The sequence below is a fragment of the Oncorhynchus keta genome, chromosome 1, assembly GCF_023373465.1.
Source record: "Oncorhynchus keta strain PuntledgeMale-10-30-2019 chromosome 1, Oket_V2, whole genome shotgun sequence".
NCBI classification, from domain to species: Eukaryota; Metazoa; Chordata; class Actinopteri; order Salmoniformes; family Salmonidae; genus Oncorhynchus; species Oncorhynchus keta.
This window is the reverse complement of record NC_068421.1, coordinates 12,179,436-12,190,939: the sequence shown is the minus strand read 5'-3', so window position 1 is coordinate 12,190,939 and position 11,504 is coordinate 12,179,436. Positions and strand designations below refer to the sequence as shown.

General features: G+C 45.0%; 1 protein-coding gene across 5 annotated transcripts in view; it reads right to left on the bottom strand.

Annotated features, from left to right (window-relative positions):
- The window catches only part of LOC118394486 (cytoplasmic dynein 2 heavy chain 1), a 399,197-nt gene that overhangs the window by 350,615 nt on the left and 37,078 nt on the right, over positions 1-11,504 (bottom strand). For all 5 annotated transcript variants that reach the window (XM_052504034.1, XM_052503998.1, XM_052503950.1 and 2 more), the window contains exons 29-33: positions 11,048-11,165; positions 10,807-10,919; positions 10,576-10,689; positions 3,971-4,121; positions 2,073-2,278 (exon numbers count right to left, since the gene is read on the bottom strand). In XM_052504034.1, the coding sequence (XP_052359994.1) occupies positions 2,073-2,278; positions 3,971-4,121; positions 10,576-10,689; positions 10,807-10,919; positions 11,048-11,165 (702 nt within the window). The remainder of the gene's footprint in view (positions 1-2,072; positions 2,279-3,970; positions 4,122-10,575; positions 10,690-10,806; positions 10,920-11,047; positions 11,166-11,504) is intronic.

The following is an 11,504-nucleotide window of genomic DNA, read 5'->3' as shown; positions in this document are numbered from 1 at the left end:
CTATATTCTACATTTGAGATTCTTTAAAGTAGCCACCCTTTGCCATGATGACAGGCTTTGCAAAAACTTGGCATTCTCTCAACCAGCTTCACCTGGAATGCTTTTCCAACCGTCTGGTTGGAGTTCCCACATATGCTGAGCACTTGTTAGCTGATTTTTCTTCACTCTGCGGTCCAACTCATCCCAAACCATCTGAATTGAATTGAGGTTGGGTGATTGTGGAGGCCGGGTCATCAATCTGTACATAGCCCATCCAAACACCTACCTACCTCATCCCCATATTTGTTTTTCTGCTCTTTTGCACACCAGTATTTCTACTTGCACATCATCATCTGCACAGATATCCCTCCAGTGTAAATTGCTAAATTGTAATTACTTCACCACTATTGGCCTATTTATTGCCTTACCTCCTTACTTCATTTGCACACACTGTATACAGATTTTCCTATTGTGTTATTGATTGTACGATTGTACAATGTGTAACTGTGTTGTTTTTGTCACACTGCTTTGCTTTATCTTGACCAGGTCGCAGTTGTAAATGAGAACTTGTTCTCAACTGGCCTACCTGGTTAAATAAAGGTGTTCTCAACTGGCCTACCTGGTTAAATAAAGGTGTTCTCAACTGGCCTACCTGGTTAAATAAAGGTGTTCTCAACTGGCCTACCTGGTTAAATAAAGGTGTTCTCAACTGGCCTACCTGGTTAAATAAAGGTGTTCTCAACTGGCCTACCTGGTTAAATAAAGGTGTTCTCAACTGGCCTACCTGGTTAAATAAAGGTGTTCTCAACTGGCCTACCTGGTTAAATAAAGGTGTTCTCAACTAGCCTACCTGGTTAAATAAAGGTGAAATAAATGATGTAAAATCTGATGCAGCACTCCATCATTCTCCTTCTTGGTCAAATAGCCCTTACTCAGCCTGGAGGTGTGTGTTGGGTCATTGTCCTGTTGAAAAACAAATGATAGTCCCACTAAGCCCAAACCAGATGTTATGGCGTATCACTGCAGAATGCTGTTGTAGCCATGCTGGTTAAGTGTGCCTTGAATTCTAAATAAATCACTGGCAGTGTCACCAGCAAAGCACCATCACACCATCACTCCTCCTCCATGCCTCACAGTGGGAACCACACATGCGGAGATCATCTGTTCACCTACACCGCGTCTCACAAAGACACGGTGGTTGGAACCTAAAATCTGACATTTGGATTCATCAGAACAAAGAACAGATTTCCACCTGTCTAATGTCCATTGCTCGTGTTTCTTGGCCCAAGCAAGTCTCTTCTTCTGATTGGTTTCCTCTAGTAGTGGTTTCTTTGCAGCAATTCGGCCATGAAGGCCAGATTCACACAGTCTCCTCTAAACAGTTGATGTTGAGATGTGTCTGTTACTTGAACTCTGTGAAGCATTTATTTGAGCTGCAATTTCTGAGGCTGGTAACTAATGAAGTTCTCCTCTGCAGCAGAGGGAACTCTGGGTCTTCCTTTCCTTTGGCGGTCCTCGAGAGACAGCATCATCATAGCGCACAATGGTTTTTGGGACTGTACTTGAAGAAACTTTCAAAAGTTCTTGAAATGTTCCATATTGACTGACCTTCATGTCTTAAAGTAATGATGGACTGTCATTTCTCTTTGCTTATTTGAGCTGTTCTTGCCATTATATGGACTTGGTCTTTTGCCAAATAGGGCTATCTCCTGTATACCACCCCTACCTTGTCACAACACAACTGATTGGCTAAGGCGCATTAAGAAGGAAAGAAATTCCACAAATCAACAAATTAACACCTGTTCATTGAAATGCATTCCAGGTGACTACCTCAAGAAGCTGGTTGAGAGAATGGCGAAAGTGTGCAAAGCTGTAATCAAGGCAAAGGTGGCTACTTTGAACAATCTCAAATATATTTGAATTTGTCTTAACACTTTTTACTACATGTTTCCATATGAATTATTACATAGTTTTGATTCTTCACTATTATTCTACAATATAGAAAATTGTAAAAAATACAAATAAAACCTTGAATGAGTAGATGTGTCCAAACGTTTGACTGGTACTGTATATCTGTGTAGAGGTTTTTGTACCTGGTACTCGTATGTGTAGCTGAAGTGAGCGTCAACCATCTGTATGGAGCAGCATTTGTCGTTGTTGAGGTAGAAACGGAGCTGTTTCCTCCAGGCCCAGGAGTCAGGGCTGCTCACCCCTGCCTCACACATCTGCTTCACCACACTGATGTTATGGATGATGTCCAGGATCAGAGCCTTCAGCTTCAGCTGCAACACACTTGACTCTATATGGGAGAAGAATACTATCAGCACAGACCCTGTCTCTCAAAATGGCTCACTATTAGCAATATAGTGCACAGATTCTGATCAGAGCTATGTAGGTCCAGTCTTTCATGCTCAGGCCATGTGGTTGTTGATAATGCTAACGGTATTGATAAGATCCTTTTAGATCTGTCCCTTGTCATGTCTCCCCCAGGACTGTATCTAATGCTTAGGCATTAGTGCTGTGAGCAGAGCTTTGTGGCCTCTCAGTCAGAGAGCTTCTCCTCCCCAGCCGGTCCCCACATCACCGTGACCTCTCCCTCAGTCAGAGAGCTTCTCCCTCCCCCCAGCCGGTCCCCACATCACTGTGACCTCTCCCTCAGTCAGAGAGCTTCTCCTCTCCCTCAGTCAGAGAGCTTCTCCTCTCCCTCAGTCAGAGCTTCTCCCCCCACAGCCGATCCCCACATCACCGTGAACTCTCCCTCAGTCAGAGAGCTTCTCCTCTCCCTCAGTCAGAGAGCTTCTCCTCTCCCTCAGTCAGAGCTTCTCCCCCCACAGCCGGTCCCCACATCACTGTGACCTCTCCCTCAGTCAGAGAGCTTCTCCTCTCCCTCAGTCAGAGAGCTTCTCCTCTCCCTCAGTCAGAGCTTCTCCCCCACAGCCGATCCCCACATCACCGTGAACTCTCCCTCAGTCAGAGAGCTTCTCCTCTCCCTCAGTCAGAGATCTTCTCCCCCCAGCCGGTCCCCACATCACCGTGACCTCTCCCTCTGTCAGAGAGCTTCTCCCCCCCAGCCGGTCCCCACATCACCGTGACCTCTCCCTCAGTCAGAGAGCTTCTCCCCCCCAGCCGGTCCCCACATCACCGTGACCTCTCCCTCAGTCAGAGAGCTTCTCCCCCCCCAGCCGGTCCCCACATCACCGTGACCTCTCCCTCAGTCAGAGAGCTTCTCCTCTCCCTCAGTCAGAGAGCTTCTCCCCCAGCCGGTCCCCACATCACTGTGACCTCTCCCTCAGTCAGAGAGCTTCTCCTCTCCCTCAGTCAGAGAGCTTCTCCTCTCCCTCAGTCAGAGCTTCTCCCCCCACAGCCGATCCCCACATCACCGTGAACTCTCCCTCAGTCAGAGAGCTTCTCCTCTCCCTCAGTCAGAGATCTTCTCCCCCCCCAGCCGGTCCCCACATCACTGTGACCTCTCCCTCAGTCAGAGAGCTTCTCCCCCCAGCCGGTCCCCACATCCCGTCTCCCTCAGTCAGAGAGCTTCTCCCCCAGCCGGTCCCCACATCACTGTGACCTCTCCCTCAGTCAGAGCTTCTCCCCCCCAGCCGGTCCCCACATCACTGTGACCTCTCCCTCAGTCAGAGCTTCTCCCCCCCAGCCGGTCCCCACATCACTGTGACCTCTCCCTCAGTCAGAGCTTCTCCCCCAGCCGGTCCCCACATCACTGTGACCTCTCCCTCAGTCAGAGCTTCCCCCCAGCCTGTCCCCACATCACCGTGACCTCTCCCTCAGTCAGGGAGCCACACACATGTACTGGTTAACCTTCATTGAACTTGGCAAGTCAGTTAAGAACAAATTCTTATTTACAATGACAGCCTAGGAACAGTGGGTTAACTGCCTTGTTCAGGGGCCTTGTTCGGTTACTGGCCCAACGCTCTAACCACTAGGCTACCGCTCCCAAATGAGCCACTGTAACAACAAGCAACCACACAGAGACCTGTGTTTCCCGTCTCCTCAGAGCTGGTGTCTACGCTGGTGTAGTGCTCTAGCTTAGCGGTGAGCTCCACCTCCAGCTGCTGCAGACTGCTGTTTCTCAGACCACTCTCCACCTCCTCAGTGAACTGGATCTGCTCTGCCAAGCACAGGATCTATACCCGGAGACAACAAGAGCCACACAGGAGTCAGACAGGAGTTGCACCGGATCTACACCAGGAGATACAGGAGTCAATCAGAAATCGATTAGGAGTCAGACAGAAATTACACAGGCTCTGGACCAGGATATACAGGAGTCAGACAGGAATCAGACAGAAATTACACAGGCTCTACACCAGGATATACAGGAGTCAGACAGAAATTACACAGGCTCTGGACCAGGATATACAGGAGTCAGACAGGAATCAATCAGGAGTCAGACAGAAATTACACAGGCTCTGGACCAGGATATAAAGGAGTCAGACAGGAATCAATCAGGAGTCAGACAGAAATTACACAGGCTCTAGACCAGGATATAAAGGAGTCAGACAGGAATCAATCAGGAGTCAGACAGAAATTACACAGGCTCTAGACCAGGATATACAGGAGTCAGACAGGAATCAATCAGGAGTCAGACAGAAATTACACAGGCTCTGGACCAGGATATAAAGGAGTCAGACAGGAATCAATCAGGAGTCAGACAGAAATTACACAGGCTCTGGACCAGGATATACAGGAGTCAGACAGAAATTACACAGGCTCTAGACCAGGATATACAGGAGTCAGACAGAAATTACACAGGCTCTAGACCAGGATATACAGGAGTCAGACAGAAATTACACAGGCTCTAGACCAGGATATACAGGAATCAGACAGAAATTACACAGGCTCTAGACCAGGATATACAGGAGTCAGACAGAAATTACACAGGCTCTAGACCAGGATATACAGGAATCAGACAGAAATTACACAGGCTCTAGACCAGGATATACAGGAATCAGACAGAAATTACACAGGCTCTAGACCAGGATATACAGGAGTCAGACAGAAATTACACAGGCTCTGGACCAGGATATACAGGAGTCAGACTGGAGTTATACAGGATCTACATCAGGAGACACAGGAGTCAGACAGGAGTCAATCAGGAGTCAGTCCGGAGTAATACTGGCATTATACAGGACTCATACATGAGTCAATCAGAAGTTGATTAGGAGTCAGACAGGAGTTAAAGGATTTACACCAGGAGATACAGAAGTCAGACAGGAGTAATACTGGAAATATACTGGACTCTAGAGGTTGACCGATTAATTAGGGCCGATTTCAAGTTTTCATAACAATCGGAAATCAGTATTTTTTTTTTACACCTTTATTTAATCTTTATTTAACTCGGCAAGTCAGTTAAGAACAAATTCTTATTTTCAATGACGACCTAGGAACGGTGGGTTAACTGCCTTGTTAGAGGGAAAACTACAGATTTTTACCTTGTCAGCTCTGGGATTCAATCTTGCAACCTTACAGTTAACTAGTACAACGCTCTAACCACCTGATTACATTGCACTCCACGAGGAGCCTGCCTGTTACGCGAATGCAGTAAGCCAAGGCAAGTTGCTTGCTAGCATTAAACTTAATGTATTAAAAACAATCAATCAATCAATCATAATCACTAGTTAACTACACATGGTTGATGATATTACTAGTTTATCTAATGTGTCCTGCGTTGCATATAATCGATGCAACGCAGGGAGATGATTTAACAAAAGCGCATTTGCGGAAAAAAAGCACAATCATTGCACGACTGTACTTAACCATAAATACCAATGCCTTTCTTCAAATCAATACACAGAAGTACAGTGCCTTGCGAAAGTATTCGGCCCCCTTGAACTTTGCGACCTTTTGCCACATTTCAGGCTTCAAACAAAGATATAAAACTGTATTTTTTTGTGAAGAATCAAAAACAAGTGGGACACAATCATGAAGTGAAACGACATTTATTGGATATTTCAAACTTTTTTAACAAATCAAAAACTGAAAAATTGGGCGTGCAAAATTATTCAGCCCCCTTAAATTAATACTTTGTAGCGCCACCTTTTGCTGCGATTACAGCTGTAAGTCGCTTGGGGTATGTCTCTATCAGTTTTGCACATCGAGAGACTGAAATTTTTTCCCATTCCTCCTTGCAAAACAGCTCGAGCTCAGTGAGGTTGGATGGAGAGCATTTGTGAACAGCAGTTTTCAGTTCTTTCCACAGATTCTCGATTGGATTCAGGTCTGGACTTTGACTTGGCCATTCTAACACCTGGATATGTTTATTTTTGAACCATTCCATTGTAGATTTTGCTTTATGTTTTGGATCATTGGCTTGTTGGAAGACAAATCTCCGTCCCAGTCTCAGGTCTTTTGCAGACTCCATCAGGTTTTCTTCCAGACTGGTCCTGTATTTGGCTCCATCCATCTTCCCATCAATTTTAACCATCTTCCCTGTCCCTGCTGAAGAAAAGCAGGCCCAAACCATGATGCTGCCACCACCATGTTTGACAGTGGGGATGGTGTGTTCAGGGTGATGAGCTGTGTTGCTTTTACGCCAAACATAACGTTTTGCATTGTTGCCAAAAAGTTCAATTTTGGTTTCATCTGACCAGAGCTCCTTCTTCCACATGTTTGGTGTGTCTCCCAGGTGGCTTGTGGCAAACTTTCAACGACACTTTTTATGGATATCTTTAAGAAATGGCTTTCTTCTTGCCACTGTTCCATAAAGGCAAGATTTGTGCAATATGCGACTGATTGTTGTCCTATGGACAGTGTCCCACCTCAGCTGTAGATCTCTGCAGTTCATCCAGAGTGATCATGGGCCTCTTGGCTTCATCTCTGATCAGTCTTCTCCTTGTATGAGCTGAAAGTTTAGAGGGACGGCCAGGTCTTGGTAGATTTGCAGTGGTCTGATACTCCTTCCATTTCAATATTATCGCTTGCACAGTGCTCCTTGGGATGTTTAAAGCTTGGGAAATCTTTTTGTATCCAAATCCGGCTTTAAACTTCTTCACAACAGTATCTCGGACTTGCCTGGTGTGTTCCTTGTTCTTCATGATGCTCTCTGCGCTTTTAACGGACCTCTGAGACTATCACAGTGCAGGTGCATTTATACGGAAACTTGATTACACACAGGTGGATTGTATTTATCATCATTAGTCATTTAGGTCAACATTGGATCATTCAGAGATCCTCACTTAACTTCTGGAGAGAGTTTGCTGCACTGAAAGTAAAGGGGCTGAATTTTTCAGTTTTTGATTTGTTAAAAAAGTTTCAAATATCCAATAAATGTCGTTCCACTTCATGATTGTGTCCCACTTGTTGTTGATTCTTCACAAAAAAATACAGTTTTATATCTTTATGTTTGAAGCCTGAAATCTGGCAAAAGGTCGCAAAGTTCAAGGGGGCCGAATACTTTCACAAGGCACTGTATATATTTTTAAACATGCATATTTAGCTAAAAGAAATCCAGGTTAGCAGGCAATATTAACCAGGTGAAATTGTGTCACTTCTCTTGCGTTCATTGCACACAGAGTCAGGGTATATGCAACAGGTTGGGCCGCCTGGCTCGTTGCCAACTAATTTGCCAGACTTTTACGTAATTATGACATAATATTGAAGGTTGTGCAATGTAACAGGAATATTTAGACTTATGGATGCCACCCGTTAGATAAAATACGGAACGGTTCCGTATTTCACTGAAATAATAAACGTTTTGTTTTCAAAATGATAGTTTACGGATTCGACCATTTTAATGACCAAAGGCTCGTATTTCTGTGTGTTATTATGTTATAATTAAGTCTATGATTTGACAGAGCAGTCTGACTGAGCGATGGTAGGCACCAGCAGGCTCGAAAGCATTCATTCAAACAGCACTTTCGTGCGTTTTCCAGCAGCTCTTCACTGTGCTTCAAGCATTGAGCTGTTTATGACTTCAAGCCTATCAACTCCCGAGATTAGGCTGGTGTAACCAATGTGACATGGCTAGCTAGTTAGCGGGGTGCACGCTAAAAGCGTTTCAAACGTCACTCGCTCTGAGACTTAGAGTAGTAGTTCCCTTTGCTCTGCAAGGGCTGCTGCTTTTGTGTAGCGATGGGTAACGCTGCTTCGAGGGTGGCTGTTGTCGATGTGTTCCTGGTTCGAGCCCAGGTAGGAGTGAGGAGAGGGATGGAAGCTATACTGTTACACTGGCAATACTAAAGTGCCTATAAGAACATCCAATAGTCAAAGGAATATGAAATACAAATGGTATAGAGAGAAATAGTCCTATAATTCCTATAATAACTACAACCTAAAACATCTTACCTTAGAATATTGAAGTCTCATGTTAAAAGGAACCACCAACTTTCATATGTTCTCATGTTCTGAGCAAGGAACTTAAACGTTAGCTATTTTACATGTCACATATTGCACTTTCTTCTCCAAAACTTTGTTTTTGCATTATTTAAAACAAATTGAACATGTTTCATTATTTATTTGAGGCTAAATTGATTTGTATTGATGTATTATATTTAGTTAAAATAAGTGTTCATTCAGTATTGTTGTAATTGTCATTATTACAAATAAATAAAATACTAAATAAAATACTAAAATAGTCAGATTAATCGGTATCGGCTTTTTTTTGGTTCTCCAATAATTGGTATTGGTGTTGAAAAATCGTAAATCGGTCGACCTCTACTGGACTCATACATGAGTCTAACAGGAGTCAGACAGAAATTACACAGGCTCTACAATAGGAGATACAGGAGTCAGACAGGAGTCAATCGGGAGTCGATTACAAGTCAGACAGAAATTACACAGGCTCTACAACAGGAGATACAGGAGTCAGACAGGAGTCAATCGGGAGTCGATTACAAGTCAGACAGAAATTACACAGGCTCTACAACAGGAGATACACTAGTCAGACAGGAGTCAATCAGGAGTCGATTACAAGTCAGACAGAAATTACATAGGCTCCACACCAGGAGATACAAGAATCAGACACATATTATACAGGAGTCAATCAGGGGTCGATTAGATGTCGACAGGAGTTACACAGGATCTACACCAAGAGACACAGGAGTCAGAAGGGAGTCAGACAGGAGCCGATTAGGAATCAGACAGGAGTTACACAGGATTTACACCAGGAAACACAGGAGTCAGACAGGAGATTTACAGGACTCATACATGAGTCAATCAGGAGTCATACAGGAGTCAGACAGGAGTTACACCAGTTAGACTGGAGTCAGACAGGAGTTACACCAGTTAGACTGGAGTCAGACAGGAGTTACACCAGTTAGACTGGAGTCAGACAGGAGTTACACCAGTTAGACTGGAGTCAGACAGGAGTTACACCAGTTATACTGGAGTTACACCAGTTAGACTGGAGTCAGACAGGAGTTACACCAGTTAGACTGGAGTCAGACAGGAGTTACACCAGATAGACTGGAATCAGACAGGAGTTACACCAGTTAGACTGGAATCAGACAGGAGTTACACCAGTTATACTGGAGTTACACCAGTTAGACTGGAGTCAGACAGGAGTTACACCAGTTAGACTGGAGTTACACCAGTTAGACTGGAGTCAGACAGGAGTTACACCAGTTAGACTGGAGTCAGACAGGAGTTACACCAGATAGACTGGAATCAGACAGGAGTTACACCAGTTAGACTGGAGTCAGACAGGAGTTACACCAGATAGACTGGAATCAGACAGGAGTTACACCAGTTAGACTGGAGTCAGACAGGAGTTACACCAGTTAGACAGGAGTTACACCAGTTAGACTGGAGTCAGACAGGAGTTACACCAGTTAGACTGGAGTCAGACAGGAGTTACACCAGTTAGACTGGAGTCAGACAGGAGTTACACCAGTTAGACTGGAGTCAGACAGGAGTTACAGTCAGACAGTTAGACTGGAGTCAGACAGGAGTTACACCAGTTAGACTGGAGTCAGACAGGAGTTACACCAGTTAGACTGGAGTCAGACAGGAGTTACACCAGTTAGACTGGAGTCAGACAGGAGTTACACCAGTTAGACTGGAGTTACACCAGTTAGACTGGAGTCAGACAGGAGTTACACCAGTTAGACTGGAGTCAGACAGGAGTTACAGCAGATAGACTGGAATCAGACAGGAGTTACACCAGTTAGACTGGAATCAGACAGGAGTTACACCAGTTATACTGGAGTTACACCAGTTAGACTGGAGTCAGACAGGAGTTACACCAGTTAGACTGGAGTCAGACAGGAGTTACACCAGATAGACTGGAGTCAGACAGGAGTTACACCAGTTAGACTGGAATCAGACAGGAGTTACACCAGTTAGACTGGAGTCAGACAGGAGTTACACCAGTTAGACAGGAGTTACACTAGTTAGACAGGAGTCAGACAGGAGTTACACCAGTTAGACTGGAGTCAGACAGGAGTTACACCAGTAAGACTGGAGTCAGACAGGAGTTACACCAGTTATACTGGAGTCAGACAGGACTCATACATGAGTCAATCTGGACAGGAGTCAGACAGGATTCAGGAAGTTGTCAGACAGGATTCAGAAAGTTGTCAGACAGGATTCAGACAGGAAAAACAAGAGAAGAGTCGGACAGCATCAATGAGTAATGAATCGTACCTGAGAGGGGTAGCGGGACGGGTCCACCTGTCCTTTCCTCCCCGCTGACACACACTCATACAGCAGCTGCTTCAGAGTCTCCTTCATCTCAGCAGACAGCTCACCCAGCCACACCTGGAAAACACACACGTTATTAAGCTATATAATTGAGGTGTGTGTAATAATCGAGTTGTGTGATTGAGGTACCCCCTACCCTCTACCCCCTGCCCTTTGACCTCTCCAATCCCCTACCTCTACGCTGTTGGAGATACGTATGAGGTTCCTGAGGGCCACCACCTCTCCCTCTAGAGAACGCATGGCCACGATGTGCTGGTAGTCCCCGTCAAAGTCCACACTGTCGATGCCTACAGAGAACACAGTTATATCCGCTGTCATTACAAACACATGAGTTTCACCAGGGGACAGCTTCTTTAGTTGTTACTGTATTGACCTTAGGATTTGGGTGTGAGCTTGTGTGTGTGTAGGTGTGTACCAGCAAACAGCTTCTTGAGGTGTGACTGTATCACAGTGGGGTTGGTGGCCTGGCCCAGAATCTCCAGCAGGTCATCATCTCCAATGAAGTAGAACCGCGGGAAAGCAGAACGCTTCTCCTACAGAGGACAGACACTTCTACACTGAGTGTACAAAAACATTAAGAACACCTGCTATTTCCATGAGAGCCTGAACAGGTGGATCCAGGTGAAAGCTATGATCCCTTATTAATGTTACTTGTTAAATCCTCTTCAATCAGTGTAGATGAAGGGAAGGAGACAGGTTAAAGAAGGATTTGTAAGCCTTGAGACAATCGAGAAATGTATTGTGTAAGTGTGCCTTTGATTTAAGTGCCTTTGAACGGGGTATGGTAGTAGGTGCCAGGTGCACCGGTTTGAGTCAAGAACTGCAACGCTGCAGGTTTTTCACGCTCAACAGTTTCCTGTGTGTAATAAGAA